Source organism: Archocentrus centrarchus, chromosome 21, assembly GCF_007364275.1.
Source record: "Archocentrus centrarchus isolate MPI-CPG fArcCen1 chromosome 21, fArcCen1, whole genome shotgun sequence".
In the NCBI taxonomy this organism is placed as follows: domain Eukaryota; kingdom Metazoa; phylum Chordata; class Actinopteri; order Cichliformes; family Cichlidae; genus Archocentrus; species Archocentrus centrarchus.
Genome location: NC_044366.1, coordinates 9595551 through 9619695, shown reverse-complemented (window position 1 = coordinate 9619695; position 24145 = coordinate 9595551). Strand labels below are relative to the sequence as shown.

The 24145-nt window shown below is 39.6% G+C and overlaps 3 protein-coding genes across 3 annotated transcripts; 1 reads left to right on the top strand and 2 right to left on the bottom strand.

The window, feature by feature from the left end:
- Window positions 1-234: 234 nt before the first annotated feature.
- LOC115800582 (cyclin-dependent kinase 5 activator 1) lies at window positions 235-3317 on the top strand. The gene has a single exon (XM_030758037.1). It carries the CDS (start codon window positions 501-503, stop codon window positions 1386-1388), a length of 888 nt encoding a protein of 295 aa, XP_030613897.1. The 5' UTR covers window positions 235-500; the 3' UTR covers window positions 1389-3317.
- Window positions 3318-13245: 9928 nt separating this feature from the next.
- On the bottom strand, window positions 13246-15872 carry fev (FEV transcription factor, ETS family member). Its single transcript, XM_030758851.1, has 3 exons — window positions 15745-15872; window positions 14974-15045; window positions 13246-14013 (listed from the first exon to the last, which is right to left on the bottom strand). The coding sequence occupies exons 1-3, from the start codon at window positions 15791-15793 to the stop codon at window positions 13472-13474; spliced, it is 663 nt and encodes a 220-aa protein (XP_030614711.1). The 5' UTR covers window positions 15794-15872; the 3' UTR covers window positions 13246-13471.
- Window positions 15873-19957: 4085 nt separating this feature from the next.
- Window positions 19958-23335, bottom strand: cryba2b (crystallin, beta A2b). Its single transcript, XM_030758182.1, has 5 exons — window positions 23239-23335; window positions 22226-22413; window positions 21335-21476; window positions 20711-20853; window positions 19958-20327 (listed from the first exon to the last, which is right to left on the bottom strand). Exons 2-5 carry the CDS (start codon window positions 22381-22383, stop codon window positions 20180-20182), a joined length of 591 nt encoding a protein of 196 aa, XP_030614042.1. The 5' UTR covers window positions 22384-22413; window positions 23239-23335; the 3' UTR covers window positions 19958-20179.
- Window positions 23336-24145: the final 810 nt, after the last annotated feature.

The window sequence follows — 24145 nt, the reverse complement described above, 5'->3', positions numbered from 1 at the left end:
ATTTATAAATAACCTTTATTTCCCAAAGTAACTAGACTAGTGGAGAATAGCACTTGAACCAAATTAGGACGTGTCACCTGCTATCAATGGCAACCGAGACCTAAAAACAACAGCCCTAGCGATTGGACCATTGATTGGTCTTCTCATTGGCTAACTCGGCTGTCAGTCAGGGGATGAACTTGCTGGTTCGCTTAAACCCAAGATTTATGCATAGCCACAAATCTTCGTTTCGGTTACAGACAGGATTGTGCCGCAGCGTCTCCGCGCCGCGGCACTGAGAGAGCATCTGTTGGAATACAATTGCACGTAACAGCAGGGGGAAAAAATACAGCGCAGTCCTCTTTCACCTCCGCCAAGGAGCGATCAGACTTGGTACATAAACGTGTAAATGGAGTTTCAATCGTTGTCGTGACTGTTGTTCACCGCCTCTCACTCTGCAGAAGATTCTGCGTTCAAGTTGCAGCAGCATCCTAACCACCGCAGCTCTCTACATCGCAGACATGGGAACCGTTCTCTCTATATCTCCCGCGACAAAGAAGGCATCTATTATGGATGCCGAGGTCGCAGGAGAAGGAGTCAGAAACGACAAGAGCCTCAAACGGCACTCGATGTTCGTATCTCTCTCGTGGAAGAAACTGGTGGCTAATTCGGCCAAGAAGAGCGCAAAGAAAGTGACTCCGAACCCGATGCCCACCCGCGAGCTGCCGTCCAACCAGGTGGCTCAGCTCAACAGCGAAAACGTCAGGAAAACGCATCAAACCGAAGAGAAGAAACCGAAAGCGCCCATCCCTGTCCCGGTGCCCACGGTGCCCACGCAGAACAATGAGCCTGTCGTTCAAAACGGGAGGCTCGCCTCGATCCAGAAGCAACCCAGCAGCGTGTCTCTGGTGTCACCCAGGCGGATAGTCATCCAGGCTTCAACCGGGGAGCTGCTTCGCTGTTTGGGGGACTTCTTGTGCCGCAGGTGTTTCAAACTTAAAGAGTTAAACAGCGGAGAGGTGATCCTCTGGTTCCGAAACATTGACCGGACTCTTTTGCTCCAGGGCTGGCAGGACCAAGGCTTCATCACGCCGGCCAATGTGGTGTTCGTGTACCTGCTGTGCGAAGACACGGTATCGGACAGCATCGACAGCCCAGCCGAGCTGCAGGGCACCTTTCAGACTTGCCTCTACCTCGCCTACTCATACATGGGCAACGAGATCTCCTACCCACTCAAGCCGTTCATGAACGAGACGAACAAGGACGTTTTCTGGGAGACGTCGCTCCGGATCATCGACAGGATGAGTGCCAAAATGCTTCAGCTGAATGCAGATCCACACTTTTTCACCGAGATTTTCCAGGATCTCAAAAACCAACGCGACACCAGCGAGTCAAACCTGGACCGCTGACATGGAAACGAACAATACATTGGTCTAAGGTGAATGTAAAAACCACATACGTGTGGTTTTAAATGGAAAGGCCAACCTTGAAGAATTCACCTGCCTGGGCTGAAATTGTCTCTCATGATCTTACACAACTTCAGTATGGTGTTTAGGCTACAGTTTAGGAAATTTCATAAATGCATGCCAATAGTATATTGTCCTCTTTTGTCTTGTCTCTTGAGTGACGCAGGGGTTGACACTTGAATCTCCATTTCATTCAAGATTAGCCTATATTCTGAGTAAGTGAATGGATGTCACAGTGAGATGAGGTAGGCAGGACCAGAATAGATGTCTGAGTCGAGTTAAGAGGTGGAGCTGTCCGGGGTGCTGACCTGTGCAGCCATTTCTGCTCCACTCCCCGCTATTCAGTCACTTTTCCACAACAGAGCCAAGCTTGGCTTAAGAGGACCAAAATCAGCCCAGTACACTTTCAGCGCATAAGCCTAAGCCTTGTAAGCACAGCTTGTATATACTGTGCTTTTTAAACATCTCAGTCAGCTGATAACTAAGCTGCTGAACATGCAACCGATATCAGAGGGATGTTTCTCTAAGGGGACAAAAAACATTGCTTAGAATAACTGTAGATACGTGTCTATAGGAAACAGAGCTACAAAACTATAGTTTTAATCTGCAAACGTTGACTAGAAGTAAACAAAAAGTTCAACTGCAGAAAAAAACATCATGCTTTATGTATGGCATTTTTAACATCTGGTTGGTATACAACTATTTTCAGTTCCTCCTGCGTGATTAAAAAAAACACACACACACACATATAGCAGCAATCTCATTTTGCATTAGCAATGTGATTCTGTAGTAATGTGACTGGACAAAGGCTTTTGCTTCAAGTGGAACATGAGGACTTGGGGCAGAAGTACCCCACATGAATGTGATATGTTGCACTAAAAGAGCCCATAAATGGGTATGCAGCAGGATTACCAACCCAAGGCCTCTGTTGTGAATTGCTTTCCAAACTGTGTTGGTCACTGTGATGTATTGCTTTGCAACACATTGCAGAGGTCAACTGAAGACTGAATGGATTGTACAGTTTTTTTGTTTCTTTGTTTGTTTTGTTTTTCAGAAGATTTTTTAAAATCTTATATGTGCCAACAAATGAATGGCCTGAAACTATATGGTTTACATGTACATAACCCACATTTTTGCTCTTTTTTTTTTTTTTTCCTCTACCTGTTTTGAAGGTCGCTATATACAGTGTAGTTTGAGCGTTACAAAAACAAATAGAGCTTAATGATCAAATGATATTTTTGTCCTGTGCTGTAAATGTGCTGTGGGCCTCCATTTGCAGGCTTCAGTTCACTTTCAGTGCAGTCAATTCAGGATTCTTCAAAGTACAAATATTTAATGTAAAGATTTCATTATTAAGTGGCAGAAGACTATACTTTGCACATGTTTCATTGCAGTTTCTATAAGTTAAAGGTGATTTGAATCCAACTCTGAAACCAAACCTACAGGTCAATCCTGACTATTCAGTGCTATGGTCCTTCTCTGTGATCATTGTGATGTGCTGTTGTGAATCCATTGCTTGGAAAGTAAATTATAATGCTGCTATTTTGCACAGCTGTGAACAAACCTTTGATGTTTTTGCACAGTGCTATATGATAATGGTGATGTACCAGTGTTTTGGGCGCTGGAGTGTTTGCCATTATGTTTTCAGTTACTGTGACCAGTTCTTGCTCTAGGATGATCTTCTGTGAAATAAATCTTTTGTACAGCTCATTTTTCCTAAATGTCGTCTAAGGAAAGTGTTTAGGTGTGTGTGTGTGTGTTGTCTGTGGTGTTGTACCACAGTTGCATTCACTCTCTATACATGTTAATAAAAGGTCAGTACGATAATTGTTTATGGTGACCATATTGAAATAAATCCAGACTTATTAGGGATCCCTTGTCTTTCTTGGCTTTTTTTTAATTTTTATATTCAATATTCTGCATTAATGTTTATATCCTGATGTGTGCACACGTTTGCAGAGCCCGTCTGTACAAACGTTGCAGTTTTTTTGCAGGAGTAATTGGACAGCCTCTTATCCATGCAAACCACCCACTAATCCTTGATTTGCGGGGAACCCTTGAGACATGGTTATGCAATAGGAAAAAGTCCATGACGAATATGCTTACTGGGATGTGTCAGGGATGTTATCTTAGGTTGCCATGAGACTGAAACTCATGAGAGTTTATTGGTTGCCATGAAACTAGAACTCATAGAGGTATATGGAAAGGTTTGCTGAGATCAGTTTTAGAGCTACTGATTCACATTTTTTGGGTATACAAGCAAGTGGCTGTTGATATACCTCTGTAGGAACAGCTGCATTACATCTCGGAATATGTTGCAGTTAATTGCTGTTCTATACACCGAGGACTGCAAAGCATGCTGACACATATAGGGGATATTTTTGGGATCCTATCTGGGTTTCCTGGGTGCTCTAATCAGGGGCACATGCTGAAATGGGAACAGAGACAACTAAACAGTAAGAAAGTAAAGTCTATAATGCCACAATTTAGGAGTAGGTATGCATTCATGCTAGACTTATCATCTGTTAAATTTTTGGGTGAGTTTTCAAAAATCTGCAAAAGAATAAATGCAATATGTTTATGAAAAAACGTGCTATACTTGATTTGATTTAAACATTTGAGATAATAAAGTTTGAGAAGCTCATTTCATCTCAAATCAAAGGTACATTGAAGATTTACTGTATGATAGAATGGAGCTGCATTGATAAGGATTTCCTCCTGGATTTATGAATAAGCCACGTGGGCTGGAGGGCTCCTTAATGTGATTGGTTAGAATCTGCTGCAGTCTCAGAACTGTCTGTGACTCGCTCTCACTCTGTGGTCTTACTGGGACATAGAGTCTGCTTACAGAAGTAGAATTGAGAAAGGCAGGCAGGATAGCAAAACAAAATAGACATTATGACAGAAAAAGGAGCAGGATTGTAATAGTTTGCAGAGTGTGTCGAGGTAGAGACTCTAAAAGGAGTTTATAAAATGTGTAAGGATAGAATAAGAACAGGTTTCCATTTTTTTCAATAGTTGATATAAAGAATAACATCTAATCTTTATTTATTTATTCAAGCTATTTAAAACGAGCATTTTAAAGATGAAACCTTGGCAGCGTTGAGTGTTAACTATGCTTAATTAAAGTCTATTTTTACTTATGTTTAAATAAGAGCCATTCAAGCAAAGCTTTTGTATAATGGGGTTTATTGATTGATTTTTCTTCCAGTGGTATAAACAGAAGTATGGCTGCTATATGATTATAAAAACTATTCTTATATGACATCCACACAGTTGAAGCTCTAGTGTGAGGAATTTTATTTTCTGATCTATGAGGTCAAAAGGGAATCAGTGGAAAACAGCACGTCATCATGGCTGAAAAAGCTTTCTTGTTATAGTTTTTTTTCTTTTTTTTTTTCTCCCAACTCTTGACAGGTTGACTTGGTTGCAGAATCCTGAGTCGTTATGTAACAGTCTCACAGTGCTATGTTGAGAGCCTTCTCTTTGTTATTATGATTCAAACCAGGTCCCCTGCATATCTGTCTGCCAGCCTGCTTTCTGCATTCTTCTCCACTGTGTCTCTATAGTAACGGGTAGGTAAGTGAATGAGAGCTGGGCAAAGTGAGCTGTGTTGGGCTGAGCGTGGGCTGAACCACTGCACAGCACATACACACAACAGTGATCGAGAGAGGACATGCACACAGTGTTTGTGAATGTCTGTCAGTGCAGGCATGTCTCAAACTCCTCCACACCAATCCACTCTGTTTGACTTGTCTTCAGTCTTCATTTGGGCTCCATGGATTGGGAGCAGTGCCAGTGCCAAACTGGGAGGAGGGCAGAGGGGTCAAGGAAGCAGATCAAAGCCCTTGTGCCAAGCTGTAGTTAAAAAAAAGAACCCTGCACATAATGTGGCTTGCTGTGTGGACGTTTGTGATTCAGTTTTGATGAGTGAAGTCCTGCTATTTTATTACTCTGTTACTTAGCACTAATTAGACGGTATCTGTGTTTGTGAATTTCACCTGTACATTTTCTTTGACTGCATATAAAGCTTCATGTTGAAGCCTCCAGCTGAACATTTTCATCACCACCATCTCAGCAATCAGACATTGTAAGTGCAGACGGACGCTGTATATTCATTGACTAACTTTTCCTTAACCTGACCTCTATTACACTAATGAGGACCACTAGCAATGTCCAATTTGATTTTTTTTTTTTAGCAGTTGTCTTCTGCCATTAAAAAGAAGATGGATTATGGGTACATTCTGTAGCTCAGGAGAGCGGCTCGTCTACCAACCGGACAGCTGGTGGATCAATCCCCAGCTCCTCGAATCCACATTTTAAAGTATCATTGAGCAAGATACTGAACCCCAAGTTGCCCCTGATGCATCCATTGGAGTGTTAGTGTGGGTCTGAATGTTAGACAAAAGTGCTTAGGCATACTGTAGGTAAAAGCATTGTACGAATGTGTGTGTGATTGGGTCTACCATATGTACACTCTCTGGAAGCAACTTGCTTACCAACCTTGTTAGCCTTAGCTGATAACTTAGCTCTTCACCCTCTGCTTAAAGTATTGTAACTTCTGGCCTAGTATGGAAGCTACCCAAATGCTCATTTTAAGGTTTCAGAATACAGAGTTCAAAAACCAATGGGTGACTGATTTTTTTATTCTAATATTTGCAAGATGATGTAAAACCACAATTCTGAAAAAGTTGGGAAGCTGTGTAAAATTTTAATAAAAACAGAATGTAATCATTTGAAATATCTCATAAATTAATATCTTATTTGCAGTCAAACATAGAAAACATATCAAGTGTTTAAACTCAGGAAATATACCATCCATCCATCCATCCATCAATTTTCTCCATCTTAGGCGACGGGGTAAGCCCTGTACAGGTCGCCAATCTGTCACAGGGCTAATACAGACAGATAGATACCCATTCACACCTATGGACAATTTAGAATTACCAGTTACCTAACCCCACTAATTGCATGTCTTTGGACTGTGGGAAGAAGCCGGAGTACCCGGTTAGAAACCATGCAGACACAGGGAGAACATGCAAACTCCACACAGAAAGACCACGGCCAGATCCTAAGAAAAATATTAGTGCATTTTGAATTTGGTGGCAGCAACATATCTTAAAAACATTGGAATGGGGCAACAAAAAGCTGGAAAAGTAAGTAGTATTAAAAAGAAACAGCTGAAGAAACATTTGTAACTTCTTAGGTTAATTGGCAACAGGTCAGTAACAGACTGGACATAAAAAAGAGGATCTTAGAGAGGCAGAGTTTCTCAGCAGTTAAGATAAGCAGGAGTTCACCAATCTGCACACAAAGGGACTGTAAAATTACAGTCACAAGTGTAACATCATTTCACGAATATGTCATGTTTATTTTAAAGATAAAACTGCCAAATTCTAGTTTATTGATGTAAATACACAACTGAAAGCTGGTGCACTGATTGCATAATGACACAAAAACTGTCTGTAATTTCACATGGATTGGTTTATTAAATAACAGATGTGTTGTGTCATCATGGAAGTTTTCACCAGAAAAATTCTGGGGAAAAAAATGTATAATTTTCTTCCACTTGTCCATGGACAGGTGTGGGAGCAGCAGCCTAAACAGAGAAGTCCAGACCTCTCTCTCCCCAGCTACCTCCTCCAGCTCATCTGAGGTGGTTCGGGCATCTGACTAGGATGCCTAAGTACTACTGGGAGGAGGCCCTGGGGGCAGACCCATGACATGGTGGGGAGATTATTTCTCGGCTGGCCTGGGAACACTTCTGTGTCCCCCTGGATTCACTTTTTGGTTTAACTGGATTAAGAATCTGATGTCTACAAAGGCCCTAGCATACAATTCATTTTACTTTCATACCAACCTTTGAATGACTCTACTTGAGTCTTATGGATGGGTGCAATGTCATTGTGATTCTTGAAGCTAAACTAGGGACAAGAGTTGAGATTCTCAAAAGCTATAAATTCTCTGTGCAGCACATCCATTTTATGCTCTATATTGCAGCAATGTTCTGCACTGTCCCTATCAAATAAATACAAATCAGGATAGACATTTTTCACTGTTGAATCAATCCCTACTAAATATTCCACAGTCAACTGTTAGTGGTATTATAACAAAGTGGAAGCGATTGCGAACGACAATAACTCAGCCACAAAAAAAAAAGAAAACAGAGTGAGGTCAGCTAATGCTGAGAGGCATAGTGCCCAGAGGTCGCCTACAGAGTCAGTTGCTACAGACCTCCAAACTTCATGTGGCCTTCAGATTAGCTCAAGAGCAGTGCAAGGAGAGCTTCATGGAATGGGTTTCCATGGCCAAGCAGTTGCATCCAAGCCTTACATCCCCAAGTGCAATACAAAGCGACGGATGCAGTGGTGTAAAGCAAACCTCCACTGGACTCTAGAGCAGTGGAGACGTGATCTCTGGAATGATGAATCACGCTTCTCCATCTGGCAATCCGATGGATGAGTCTGGATTTGGCAGGAGAACGGTACTTGTGTGACTGCACTGTGCCAAGTGGAAAGTTTGGTGAAGGGGGGGGTTATAGTGGTGGGTTGTTTTTCAGGAGCTGGGCTCGGCCCCTTAGTTCCAATGAAAGGAACTCTTAATGCTTCAGCATACCAAGACATTTTGGACAGTTTCAGGCTCCAAAATGTTGTGGGAACAGTTTGGGGATGGCCCCTTCCTGTTCCATGACCGCACACCAGACCTCAACTCGATAAAATGCCTTTGGGATGAATTAGAGCAGAGACTGTGAGCCAGGCCTTCTCGTCCTACAGCAGTGTCTGACCTCACAAATGCTCTTCTGGAAGAATGGTCAAAAATTCCCATAAAAATACCACAACATTTCATATATATATATATATATATATATATATATATATATATATATATATATATATATATATATATATATAAATTCTCTGTGCAGGACATTGGTTTTATGCTCTATATTGCAGCAATGTTCTGCACAGTCCCTATCAAATAAATACAAATCAGGATAGAAAATTTTCACTGTTGAATCAATCCCTACTAAATATTAGTAGGGATTGATACTAATATATATATATATTTTTTTTTTTTTTTTAATTATTTAAACAAGATTTCTAAAATGCTTTATTTGCGTGCATGGAGGTACTTTGTGTGGGTTAGGCCCTCTGGTGAAATACCAGTAGAATGGCAATAAAAAAATTTTATTGTCTTGTAACTTAGTTAACACTGTGTAGTCCCTATTTTGATTACTTTACTTCTTTCTCACTTTTAATGGGATTGCCTCTGACCTAAGATCTGTTATCTTCATCCATATAGGAAAAAGGACCAAATCAGGACCAGCTGAGGCGACACCTTATAGGGATTATGTCTATTTTGCTGTCGACTTGCTACATAACCACTCTGCTAATCTCTTTAACTAGATTACTCCAGCACTGAGTTGCAGCGAGAAGTACTTTGTCACCGCTATTAAATAGCACAGCGAAGACCAGCAGAGAAGAGAATCTCGGCCAGTCTCTAATCACTTCACTGATCAGATCTTTTTACTTCATTTCTTTCATGTTATACATATGTTACATAAAGATATGCTGTTGTATTTATATGACACTTTTTATATTTATCCCAGTTATACAATATGTAATGTTAATTCCTTCATTCATCACACACCTACACAAGGTTTGTTGTCATTTTGTCTTCTCTGCCGGTGAATCATTTCACACTGCACCAATCTGCATGATTATTCATCCATTTAGTTTTATGTAACAGCCAAAATCCTTACCAGGGTTTTGAAGTACAAAGGTTGTCTGCTCCCAGACCATTATCTAAATTGACAAATTAACATTTCCAGCAAAATACTCAAGCTTGTGCTCAAGCTTGAGTATTTACCACAGTTTTGACCCTTGATACATTTGATTTGATTTTCCACATCAAACTGTTTGAAATACTGTCCTTTAACATCAAACAGGTGTAGAAAAGCAGGCAGTTGAGGGAGTCCTTGCCATTTTCTTCTTAAATGTTTACAACGGTTTCAGTAGATTCAAGACACCAAATCTCAAATAGGAGCTAATAATTAGTCCAATGTCAATGCACAGATTGCATCACTTATAAAATATGTCTTCACTGAGTTTATACACTGATATTTTTAACATTCTTCTCCAGAATAATGCAGGTGAAAAAGTACAGGCAATATTGCAGTGTATATGGTAAATGGACTAGTTCTTATATAGCACTTTTCTACTCTGTCTGAGCACTCAAAGCGCTTACACAATATGTTTACATTTACCCCATTCACACCCATTCATACAAGCACTTCCATGATTAACTAAGTGCTTTATTATCTAACATTCACATACATTCACACTCCAACGCTTGCATCGGAGAACAACTTGGGGTTTAGTATCTTGCCCAAGGATACATTGGCATGCAGCTTGGAGTAGCCAGGAATCGAACCGCCGACCTTCCAATCAGTAGGTGACCTGCTCTACCTCCTGTGTTTTTTTGTTTGTTTCTTTTTTTTTTTTTGGGGGGGGGGGGGGGGGGGGGGGGGGGGCTCAGGGAATCAGGGTCAGCGTCTAAAAATATAGGTGTCTCTGTTAAAGGCTCCAAATGCAGTACATTGGTCTAAATTGTTCTTTCCTTCTGACTTTTACCTCTCTTATTTCTCCTTCCTTTACCTCCCTGAGCCTCTCTCCTCTCCTTGTGTCTCTTTCTCTCACCCTCTGATTCTCAAGTCTATTTCAGCACCACGTAGGTGTGCTGTTCTAAATTAAAAGAGCCTTCTTACCACTTTCTCTCACTGGAAGAATGACTCACTGACTGCAAGACTTCACACACAGCAACAAAGTCCCAATGACTGTCTCACTCGGTGTCCTAATAATGCACAGCTGGGACAGGGGGACCTGCTTGTCTTCACAGAACATGTGACTCATGGAAACCTGTCAGAATATAATGATGATATAGGCAAATATCAAAAGTCTTTTTTTTTTTTTTTTTTTTTTAGAAAAAAGGTAACCCTTAAACATACACGTTTGTTTCTCTGTTTTGTGTTGGTCAAATAAGCCAAGTGAATGCAAGTTCCCGTCTCCAAATGCTTAAGCTTATTTCAGCTGCAAACCAGCAGTTCAGTGTCAGAGCTTCACACAGTGCTGACAGAAGCTGAACGCACATGTTCAAGTTGATGTAAATAAAGCCTCTATGAGTCTTTTAGTTGTAATATTAATAATGCCAAGTATTGATGGAGGGTTTGAGCTGGACAACTTGCATAAAGGTTTCTGTGAAAACATCCAAAAGCAGAGCCTTTCTAAATAACTGACAGCACATTCAGATGTGAAATGATAATTTGTTGACTTTGAGTATTTAAGTGACCAAAAAACACGTTTATTTCTTTGTTTGTTGCATGAAAGGAAGTTTAATTTCTAATCTAAGTGCTGCAGAGTAACATAGTTAGCGAGCTCTTCTTTCTCTCGCCTCCTCCTCTTCCTCCTTCATGTGTTTTCTTTTCGCTCCTCAGTCGTCTGCATTCACACTGTTAATCCTGTGGCTTGCAGGAAAACTCCCACCTAGTTTGTTATGCAAGAAGTGCGAGGATGAGGATCAGCAACAATAGGCACAGCAGATTAGTGGCAGAGCTGCTGGCCGAGAAGACAGTGACGATTGCAGTGTTGTGGAAGTGACTCAATCCCCGTGGAGTTTCCATGGTTGTTATTACAAGAAGCACAGTTTGAGGTAAACAACATATCAGGGATACATACCTTTTTCAACCCACTCTATCTCTCTATCTATCTATCTATCTATCTATCTGTGCATATGTGTGTGCGTGCGTGTGTGTGTGTGTGCAATGAGTCTTTTGTTGGTAAGGGACCAAGGCATGAGAGAAATTCAGTTGTCAATAGCGACTCCATGTCTTTCCAATTGATATGCAGGACACACACACAAACACTGCTGTGAATGAACGAACCTTTCTCTATTTCCTCTCTCTCTTTCACACACACACACAAACACACGCACGCACGCGCACACACACAAGCACATACACACACGCTTTCTTTATGAATCTTTGATCAGTCTGTCTGGCTGACTGATAAAGGATATTATCTGCTAAGGGTGTTATTTTTATACATATACAATATGATCGGCCTAAAACATCTGTGGACATCCCATTGTTCTACTGATAGCGCTCACCCAGGCATACTTAAATCTCTGTAGGCTCGCACTTTCATAAAAATGAGGTTTAGGGTTTAATCTGTTATTTGCAAATGCTCCGTGTTCTATATTAGACCAGTTCTGTTATCACCTAGTTACGTAAACTGTGGTTATGATGTTGGAAGAGCTATGGTGCCCCCACATGGCTAAAAAGATTTACTGTCTTCAGGTTGAGCACTACTTCACTGTGTGTCTGCCGAAGTGCAACAGCAATAAATAACATTAAAAAAAAATAAAAAATAATTTCCATGATAAGCAACGGCTGACATTGAAAACAAAATGAGCACATTTATAGATTTTTTTAATGTTAAGGCACACATGCAAGTAACCTGGAATTCAAGGTGACAGTGATATGGATGGTTAGTGCTTTACGGTTCTATTTTGACCAGCAAGGTGAGTCACTACAACTCTGTCGTTAGGCCAGGTACACATTATGAGCATAAATACCTTGTTTTTGTCTGTTATAGCAATATAAACAACGACTGATGCCAGAGCTCGTGTTAATGTAATGTGTAATACAAATCCAAATAAAAAAAATATTCATTTCGAAAAAAGTAACCGCACTGACAGTCTGAAGCAGGGATGGGAATCTAATCTTTTAAAATATGACACGACTGTCAGTGATGTTTACAGGCCTACCCATGTTTGGGCCAATAAGAACATGATTTTTAAAAAAGTCATACACATATTGACAAAGATTTTTATTCAGAAGAGTTTATTTATGATTTTTCCGATTAGTACAATTGTTGTTTTAGCCATGATGTGAATAAATGCACTCATATTCACTTTGAAATCACTGAAGAGAAACTATAGTCTGAGCCTGTCTCTACCCTACAGTATTTACAGCAGAGTTTGTGAATTCACAGTTTCAGTTACTATTCAGCCTATTTCACACAAAATACAACCGTGTGCCTTTGCACTGCTTTTATACTTATTGCATGAGAGTAAGGTTACTGGGTAACGTTTGTTTTTCTTAAAAAGATATTTATTATGTGTGCTCTGATTTATTAGCGAAAGGTGATCAACGCGACAGTATCTTTCAAGCGACTCTTTCCAAGCGTGGTCAATGTTATTCAAGTCCAAGAAGCATTTTTTTTTCCATACCATAACCACGAGATGGCGCCATTAGTCCGATGATAGTTTGGCAGCTCGCTCCCAGGTTTGTGCAAATCCACCTAAAGGTGTAAAAAAAAAAAAAAACACGGAACTCAAGGAAGGGGTTGGGAGAGAGCAAGGGAGCCGAAATGAATTAACTGTGATGGGACATATATCTGATAGATGTATGTCTTTGATTATTTAAATAACGTTTTAAATATATACAGTATTTTGTTATCTCAAAAAACAGTCCTCCGCATGTAAACGTTTATTGATTTCCGAATACATCTCATAGATTGTGGCTTAAATAAGGAAATTACATATATGGGATATTTATGGATCAAATGTAGGCAAACTAAGCGTTCAAGTTCAAAGCATTTTGCGTAATTTGGCAGGCGGTATATTTTTTGACATATTTAATAATTGACAACATGGATATCCTAAAATAAATTTAAAATTAAATTAAATTAAATATTTAACTGCTTAGTTTAAATGTCTTACGTATATATCAGGAGTTCCAGTATCGTTTGTGTATTACGAGTTTAAACACAGCTTTGTGCTACTTAAAAAAAAATTCCTTAAACTTTTCAAAACGCCAGATTTTTAACCAAACCACGCCACTTTAAGATTAAATCGTCATTTTTCCTGCCAACCACCAAAATCGACGGGTTAGTGTTATTTGTCATCTGTCCTTATTCATAGTTGTGTCTCGATTTTTCCAGTTTGTCTAAAGTATGCATTAAGAGTCAGTTATAATGGTTATTGATGTTGCTCAGACTGCTGATGTTGTTGACGCAGCCGATGTGGGACGGAGACACGGTGCCAAAGGGTCCTGGAGGCTGGAGGTTGTGGCTGTGATACAGAGCTGCAGGTGTGGAACCAGGCCAGTAGGAGAACCCCGAAGGCCCCACACCGGGAGCCACGAGGTTCAGTTTGGAAATCCCGGAGAAGGGAATCGGGGAGAAGTTGCCCTGAAATTTGTAGATGGCCTGCTCAGTGGTGGACGGCTGACATACCTGCGCCAAGCCGTGGAAATCAAACTTGTAGGCATATCTTTTGCCGTGGACCTTGGTCATGATGTTTTTGTCGTAATAGTAGCGCAGCGCCCGGCTCAGCTTATCGTAGTTCATGTTGGGTTTGCTTTTGCGCTCCCCCCAGCGCCGGGCCACTTCGTCGGGGTCGATGAGCTTAAACTCTCCGTTGGTGCCCTCCCAGGCGATGCATGACATGTTGGTGCTGTCAGAGAGGAGCTCCAACAGGAACTGCCAGAGCTGAATCTGCCCACTCCCTGAATGAAGGCAGAACAAAAAAAAAAAAAATGTAACTGATGCAACGCTAACCTAAAATAAATCATGCAAACAGCAAGTAATAAAGAAAAAGACCAATTTCTCTCTTCCTGCAAAAAACATCGGACAGATTATATCTGTGGCACAAAGATTATTATCAGTTTAATATAGAAATATTGTGAATATCATCACCTATTAAACTGGAAAATTCAGATACTGTATAAGACATACGCTAGAAGATACACGGTCATTTTGTTTTATACTAAGGATGTCATTTTCAAATCTTTAAAAAAATTTTAAAAGTCTGTATTTACGCAGGTTTAGGTGTTCTTAAATGGCCCCTAAATGCGTCTCGTTTCATTTAAGTTTCCCCACGCTATTTAAAATATATATTCAAAATATAGGCCCAATGTGCTGCTCATGGGTATTACATTTTAATAAAATACTCTGTTGATAATACATTTATATTTTACGCGTTGTCTTTGTTAAACTTTATGAAAAGTTATATTTTGCTCTTTGCAGGAAATCCTGAGACCAGATAGTCTACAGAATCTCACCATGTAATAAAATCCATGACAAATGACAAATGAATTTCCCCCCCGTGTTTGTTCATCTACATAACCTCAAATATACACAATTTAAGTGCATTTTAAGTACGAAATAAATAAAATGGCAATTAACACGTTTTGATGCTGCTGTTATTATGATATATTATGATATAATGTGATCAGTGCTTCTTTGATTCCTCAAATTGTGTTTCATAGTTTGAAAGGATTTTTTGGCATTTTTTTTTTGTTATATTTAATATCATTATTATTATGTCATTATTGATATTTTTAAATGTGCTTGTTTTGGGTGATTCTATCGATTAAAAATAAGCTAACTACTAATTAAGAGCCGGAGATTACATAGTGATGGTATTTGCGGTCTCTTAGGACGGACCCCTGAGTTTATTCTCTTACCTTTTTGAACTCCTGTATTTATCGGACCCCAGGATGTTCCTTTGCTTTCTTTCAACAGATTTTCTGTTGGATCTGAAATCAAAACAGACATATTTTCAGCATCAGGTGTGTATCTTTACTCAGAAGTTATTACAAGAGGATTTCTAAAACAGGTATCGGCCTTTTATCTATTTTCTATCACCTGTACATCAAAATATTATCATTTAATATTTCTTTAAAAGGACAAAAATCTCTTCATCGCCAGTTTTTTTTTTTTTTACAGGCATCTTCTAGCACCACTATGTCAAGGAAGTAAGAAAATATAATAAGATTAAATTTAATCTTTAGGGGTATTTTTAAAAATGTATGTGGCTTCGGATAACAGCGGCTCTAAAAATGCTCTAATCGTTGTGTAAAATGTAAAATTGGACAGTGCAAGGAAGAAAAAACAGAATAAATGAAAAAAAAAATAAGCTTTTAAAATTCCCAAATCTCCATCCAAGTTAATATGGTTTTAAATCCTAATTGTGTCCTGGTCCATTTGGAGTCTAATGCCTGGAGCCTGTCTTCTTTGCGGTCTCCTCTGCTAGAAGCCAGGAAACGCGTCCAGGAAAAAGGATTTCCGATTTCCGACAAAAGAGCAGACGGGCTTTCAGATTGAAAAGGCTGAACAATGCTCTGCCCTGGAAACGGAGCATCATCGCCGGCAGGACACCGAGACGCAGCAAAATGTAAAAATATAGACATATAATAGGCTGTTTCTCCAATTCTTAATGGGACAAAATGACGAACCTGAGAGATACATGTTGAACATGAGGTTTCCTCCGCAGTCCTGTTTCATTGTGTTCAGTTGTTCAGAAAGGGTTGGATTTCATTTCGTTGGTGGCGGAGGAAAAGATTTTTATTAAACTTTATCTCATAACTGTGATCTGGAATAAATGCGGGTAGACAGATTGAAGTTTCCAGGCAACTGTCACTGGCCCCCATCTCTGAGACAATATTCAGACAGCAATTTCCCCTGGTGCATTGCTTTAATTAAAAGAGCAATTTACCTCTGTCAGCCCGCCTGGCGCCCACAATAAAAAGAGGCCGATAGAAATTCGGCCCTTATCAATCCACCATCACAGTTTAATAAAGTTTCCGCGTTAAGATCTGAGTTTCTATGGTGAATTGAAGTGTTTGACATGGAAACCAGTTCAGATCCTCCTCACTTTTCCGCCTCTTTACCTCTCGGCAAACAACAAAGACCTATTTCATGTTGGAAAAAGAATATTTACCTTGAAAAAAATACGCTTCAGTGCCCACGAGAAAACAAGGACATTTCATCCCTCCTAACCTCCTCTTTGTGGGTTTAAGGTTATATGGCCTCAATCTGGGGGTAATGAGGTCGTAACTTTGAAACCATGCCTTCTGATGCTCACTGACGTTGTCACGTCCACTCATAATTTTCTACTTCTTTTGTTTTTTAGAAACAGTGGACTGTGTATGGGCTTTATGGTCCTGTGGTAGAGTCTGGTTTGGATTTTACATTTATGTCAGGCAACAGTGTCTATTTTATATGCAACTTTAGTTTGTATTTGTAACAAAAGGAAAACAAATAAACAGAGCTAGGCTTGCTACCATTTTCCCATTCACATAGATATGCACAACATTTAACATTTTTTCAGGGGTAAATAGGCTAGGCATCATACAGGCAACATGATACAGCTTTATGCAACTAATATTACATATGACTGTTATTATGAAAACCCTAAGTAGGCAATGTATTATTTGAAAAGCCTTTGGTTATTTAAAGCAGCAAACATCTGTGATATTCATTAGTGATAAATGACTTACCCAAATATTGCTCTGTGGGGGTGTCTTAATGTCTTACAGAGCACCTGATTTGGTTCCAGTATATTTATTTTATGACTTTTTGTAAAATATGTTTTATGTCATATGTCATGTTAAAGACAATTTAACCAATGCAAAAAGACATTTGCATAAAATACTTTTTTTTTTTACATTTTATTAATCACCTAAAAATATCATATGTAAAGACCCTGACACTGATATATGTGAATCCTCGCAGGTATTGGGGTTGAAATCCTTTTTGTTTAGTCTTTCCATTAAAATGCTACAATGCATCATAACTTAAAAATACGCTACACTATCTAGGAATAACATGATCATAAACATAACAGAAATACACTTTCAGTTCTATCACCTTGGCCCATTTGGGGTGCCTTCTTTGCCAGGTCCCCCTTGAAAAATCATTTTATAGATAAAATAAAATAAAACAAAAAAAAAAGCCTGGGCACATTGGTACAGTGGTTTACACTGCTGCCTCACAGTGAGAAGGTGCTGGGTTCAAGTCTGCGTGGAGTTTGCATGTTCTCCCTGTGTCTGCATGGATTCTCTGTCAGAGTACCTTGGTTACCTCCCACAATCCAAAGACAAGCCTGTTATGTTACCTGGTGATTCTAAATTTGCTAGAGCTGCAATAAACTGGCGACCTGTCTAAAGTTTGCTCCACCTCTCACCTTATGACAGCTGAGATATGCTGAAACACCCTCCCTCTGTGACACTGAATTGGATAAGTGGTTCAGAAAACGGATAGATAAAAGAATCCCTTTAAATTTATTGGAAATACATTTGGTCATTGTAAAAAAAAATTACATCTTAGCTTGTAACATATAATCAGTCCTCTGTGCTGACCAAATTGAAAGTGAATGGTCTGTTTATCATTAATCATCTTTATAATGAGTCATATGACTGAGGTCAGACACGCACAAACGCACACATGTTTAAAAAGAAAAAGAAAAAGCACCAGAGCATTAAGTGTGGAGCTATTTATTTTTATATGATGAGTTGTCACAGTCAAAGCAGACGGCTTGGAATAAAATATCAACAGAATTTAATAATAAGATGATTTCAACACACACACAGACACGCACATGCATTCATGCACACACACACACACACACACACACACACACACACACACACACACACACACACACAGGAAAAACCTTGTCTGGTGCAGATCTCCTAATCATACACAACGTATTTTATTTTCTTCAGTCTTCAGTTTAAAGGTGTCATGGTAGTTGTGTCTTTGGCGTTCAAGGCTTGCTTTAGCTGCCTGTGTACAAATAAAAGTCGCAGGCAACTTAAAACAAGCCTCGAAAGCTAAACTGAATCCACTGGAGAAGTGAACAGAAGAGAAACAGATGCGTGAACTTTCACCTGTGTTCGGCTTGAGGACAGAAATCCACTGAAGAAAATAAAATTAATAAATAAAAAAATAAAACAGAACAAAACAAAACACATCTCTTATTACTTAAACCCATTGATCTGGGCTATATCAAGATTTTGTAATATAAAAACTTAAGTTAGCATCAGATGGTAGCAAAGTCGTGCAAATTGTCACATAAACCTAAGCAATCAAGTGTATCTATTAACTAGCTATTAAATTCCAACCCTCCAGCAGCAACTGTAGTCAGTTTGTTAGCTGATATCTTTAAACATTCAAGCCAACTTACATAATTTGTACATAAAGTTGTAATTCAGCTGTAATTCTGAACAACGGGCTAAACAATCATGGAAACCTTATTAAGAAAAGCTGCCATGAGTAAGTTTTCTCTATAAAGTCTTGAACTTACCTTGGTGCTTTGAACTGTGCAGCTGCAGCTTGTAACTTACTTGTCTACTCAAGTGTCACTCCTCTGTAAACCACAGAGCAGCAGCTTTAATCAGTCTGCAGAGGAATGTATATTTGAGAAAGGTGTGTGCTGCATGGTTACACATTTATATAAAGATCCTGTTTTTTGGGTGTGGGACTGTGCAAGCTTTGTGGCGGGGGGTGTAACACGGAATCCCATGTCCTGGACCAGCAGGAGGAGTGGAGGTGGAGGTAAACACACTCCAGGAACCCGGCGTGTGACTGTAGGATCAACATCGCTGGTGACACATCACAGTGAACAAACAAATGCTAAGCTACTAGACTTTCAAATGAAGGACTCTCATTATGTGCAAGGTTGTATTGGGGACTTAAAGTGTAATGCTGTACACATTGTTCAGACTATAAAGGACCTCTTTTGAGTGTCTTTCGCTTTTAGGTTTCAGAGGCTGCAGTTTTAAAAGCGTGTCTTTGTCAATGTACATCCACACCTCCTCATTTTACACATAATGAGGAAATTAGCATGGTTTGGGAACCGTGCTTTTCATTTGAGCCACACTAATCAATTAAGTAGTAAAGCCTTGTACCTACAATGTGGGGTTAACTGCCTGAACAGTGGGACTAAACTTCCATCAGTAAGTAAAACATCACATTTATGATGTTTTGTCTCTCAAAGAACCTCCGCTGGCCTTTTTTGAACTGTGTAAGAACCAGTTTAAATAGCAGCTGCCTTCTTTGTCAGCATGTTTTGATATTTACAGTAAAATAATATTGCTTTTTCTAGCCTTGTTAAGGTTTAATAGCACTTTTAATTCATCATGGTCAAAGCAAGTCGGAGCAAAATGAAAAAAAAAAATGGTGTTAAATGCCAACTTCCACATGCTACTTTTCATAGAGCTTTGCCTTATTGGCCATGTTTGGCAAACTGTACCTCAAACAGCTGAAAAATAAATAATAGAAACAAAAGTGATCTTGTGCTCTTGTTTATTGGAAAGAAGAATACAGTCTGACAAGAACAACATTATACATGCTAAAGCCTAACAGAATCAAATCTTTCCATGGATGTTCACTAAAAGGCTAAATGTGCACTTTAAATAAACACAAAGCAAAATCTGTCGCTGAAAACAGCCACTTCGTAGAGCTGAAAAAAAAAAAAAGGCTCTGATTTTGCAGTGCTTGGACACCTGCCGTCTTAACCACAGGTACAAATTCAATAAAAGTCAGTTATTACAGCCAGTTTATCTGAGCTTCTCATTTCTATTTATTCAATTTGGGCTGATAAACCTTAATGTAAAAAAAAAAAAAAAAAGAGGAAAACAAAAAAGAATACCGACAAACAGTGTCTAGTTTTGAAGAAAAGCCTTTATTTCCTATTTCAAGAGCATGCTTTAGCATGTTAGTAGAAGTAGGTACTTAGATATCCATACATGCAGAGCCACAGAGTGATAGAAAGAGTTTGTCCATCTACTGTTCTGTGACAGCAATCTGTCCAGGGTTCAAGTTGAGAGAAGGGGAAGAGGATTATTTCTTTCTTTTCAGGTGGGGTCAGGCAGGCAGAATGAAGGCTTAGTGCTGGATCCTACGAATGGACTGCACCTGGTTGGTGTGAGCCTGGGTGCTGTACTCATTGTAGTTTCTGTACTCGCCTTGGTGTCTGTCTCTCTCCAGGATGTACTGGTAGCCACGGTAACCAGGGAACTGGTAGGCCACCCAGCTGTAAAGAAGGAGGGTGGGTTTGAGTCAAGGTTACATCAAGAGATTCAGTATATCATCATGTCTCCCGAGGACACACCTCAGGAGACATGATGTTTAATGGACTTTGGTAAATTGAGTGCAACCACAAGGCAAGAGCGAGAAGACCAGAGTGCTGACAAAGGTTGTGCCATCCTTTTGATATTACACACAGTCAGCCTAAATGTGCTTGTTAAGCTATATTTTCAGCAGCATGTTAAATAAAAAAAAAAAAAAACTCAAGTAGCATAAAAACACAATAAAGTAAAAGCACAATTTCGATGAGACTGAAACCTGCATCGGCAGGTAAGCCGGAGGCAGGATACACAGAATAAACACAGAGAAAAAAAAAAAATAGTAACTTACGCTCCTGAGTTGATTTTGATAGAGGGCACCTCCTTGCTGCACCAGCCCATGGCCTGTAGGGATGGGTAGTCATCGCACAGCTCAAACTTACGGCCCTGGAAGTCCTCACACTCGTACAGGGTCACCTTGCTGTCACTGTGGTTCTGCAGAGAAACAACCAAATAGTGGTGCTGCTAGAAGTGTTGCTGATTTAGTAGCTGATGTTACACTATAATTAGTAAGTAATTAGACAAACAAAGAGGAAATTAATACTAAGAACTATGTTTCTATTTCAGGTTTGATTATAAAGAACAGTTTAACTCATGACTTTACATTTCTGCGCAATAAACTCAATATTTCTATTAAAAGACAAGAAGACGACAAAAGAGAAGGGATTTAGTAAAGAGATCTTTAAAAAAAACTAATCATCTAAAGCTAACAGAGGATGAGAAATGTTACAGTATAAGCAGACTATAAGGGATGCATGAAAATAAATACATTTCAACACATCTGTGGGATTCTCAAGAAGAAGGAGGGCAGGTTTATGTCATAGGAGGCGTGGGGTAGGGAAATGATGTAGGCAGCTGACAAAGGCTCATTGGTAAAAAGAGAGAACAAATAAAAAAAAAGGATGGGGGAACTTACAGCACACTTGATGGGTCTGAAGGAAAGCAGGTGCTCAGTTCTGTAGCTGCTATTTCCACTCCAGGCCTCATAACGAGGATAGTCTCCCTTCTCCAGGATAAACTGCTGTCCCTGGAACTCTGGGTACTCATAACCCACCCAACTGGAGGACAGAAAAGAGGACAGAAATACTGAGGTTAAGTGTGCCAGCAGTGAGTGAAATACCACAGAGAAAACAATTCCCAAAAGAAAGAATGAAAAATGAAAGCAAAATAGCATAAAATTTTAATAAATGACCAGGTACATGTTACTTTCAACTGAATTATACTGACACTGTCATCTTTTTTTAAACAATAGAGTCCCACGCCCACAGAAAATGACACACCGCTTCTTTTGTTGCCGTGGAGCACAAAGCAAACATTAAATACTGCTGCTCCTGCCTCCACCGCTGCTGCTGTACCCACCCTGGGCTTTTTATCTGATCATTAGTCACAGCCAGCAACTGCACACAGCCAACTCATATCACAACAGGGTCACACTTGGATGCATGCACACACGCACACACATGCAAGTGATACATGCCAAGCAGCAAACTAATAACACTGCAGGTTGTAATTTAGGGTTTTTTTTGTTATTCTGTCTGCTCTAGTTCTTGATTTAAGCCATTATTTGAGTCATGTCTGCTTTAGTCAGACGTTTTCAGGCCATTAAAAAGAGGATTTCAAGGGGATTAATGTGAATGAAATGGATGTTGCTGCAGGAAAAACAGTTATCTATTTTTGTTTATTAAAAAAAAAGAGGAAAATTGGAAACCAAAACACTTCTTTTTAAGGATATTAAAGACATAACTAGTTCACAGTTACAAGCAACTTTAATAAATCTTTGAATCCTGCACCAACAGTCCTCACTTACGGTCCATTCTCAACCTTGATAGAGCGGATCTTGTTGAAGCCCCTCTCCATGATGTTCTGGCACTCCAGCATGAACTCACAGCGCTTTCCCTGGAAGTTCTCTTCCTCCCAGACTGTGATCTTAAACTGGCCCATCTGCTCCATCTGTTGAGTGTTCATGGCTGCTGCTTCTCCCTTGGGGGTTACTCTCTAAGGAAGGCAGGGCATTATAAAGATCCTCAGCATAAAATAGATTAGGAATGAAACCAACTTACAGTCACAACAAAAGTCTTGGGTAGCAAAGAGAATGAACAGTCATTCAGGTAAAGATCTATAGGGTCCTCTTGTCTTGAAGAACATAGCAGATGCCTCTAAATTATCTTATAATTGCAATCTTTACTTGGAAGCTTAAAGAAAAAATATTTCTCGCAATATAATATAGAATATCTATTAAGTTCACTCTTCAAAGGTGTCACAAAAAGTGAAAAATTCCATTCATTCTTCATCTTTCCATTTCCTCACAGCACAGATTTGTCTAAGTTTTCATCCTGGAGATTCAATCAACAACCACGAGCATGTTTCCAGCTCATAAACTGTACTGTGAAACTCTGATATGGCAAATATGACAACTGCCAACCACAAATCTAAATGAAAGCTTACGAAGTCTCATTCTCACAGAATACCTATCTTTAGTCCTGCTTTTATTTTTTTATTTTGTTGTGGGGACGCGCACAACACTGGGTTCAGAAAAATGCTTGCATGAGCATTACAAGCCAAACACAAGCACACCAGAAAGGCATCATGCTGCCAGCTTTCTCTCATATGCATAGGAATAAGCAGCTGTCCCCAAAAGCAGAATAATGAAGTTTTTAATGTTAACAAATCAAGTCTCATTTAAAGTGCGTCTGTAATACACTAACTACCAAATACATAGTTTGAGAAGCATCTTGCTGCCTGCAGGTTCCACCTAGCACACAAAGCTGTCACCGTGATTATTTCTTGCAGCTAAGTCTGAGGCAGTGCTGATATACTTACAGACGGTACTGAGGTGGGACAGATCCAGTATAATCAATGTCGGGGAAGAGACCCTCGCCTGTGTTTTTATAGGGCTGGGCCCCCTGGACCTGAGCCACTCCATTTGCCCAGCAGCCTTGCACACTCAGCAGCTAAGCAGGCCGGCTGAAAGGGGAGCATTAGCCTCGTGCTTTGTGGAGGCTCCCGAGCACCATTGTCCTCAGAGCCCCAAACTGACTTAGTCATCAATACGGCAGCCATGGTCAGTGGCAACCTGACCCAGAACTATACAATGGTAACACACTGACACAACAGTTTGATTGGTGTAGCAGGATAATAGACACATTCTGGGAGCTGATCCCCTCCCTCCCCTCTCTCTCACTCTTTGCTGTAGGTAAACTGGATCCTAAACTAGAGGTGGCAAAGGGTCCAAGGCATTTCACATACTGAGCCCCAGGACATGTGTCACTTTCATCTAGGACATATTTATCTTACTTTTCCATCGGATCTGGAGAAAACTGGATGAAGTGCTATAGTAAAAAAAAACTGTGTTTTTCTGAGAAGGACTGATTAGGGTTGAAATACATTTAAAAATACAGTTTTGACTTTACAAATGAGTACACATATACAGTTTGTATTGCAATGTTATTAGACTCATAAAGGCAGTTTTATTTTACAGTATCCATCCCAAAGAAAGAAATTCTCTCTAAGTTGACGACTCCACCTAGATGACTGCTCTGCCATGCACTGTACATGTGAGCAAGAAGTAAAAAAGATAGAAAATAGTTCCAACATGGGGAAAACAACATGACGTAGAATTTATCTACATGCTTATGTTTTATGTTTTGTTGAAAATAAATATGCAAACAAAGGAATAAACAGAAGCGTTTTCAGGTTTATTTCACTTTTAAATGTCAAATGGCTTTTT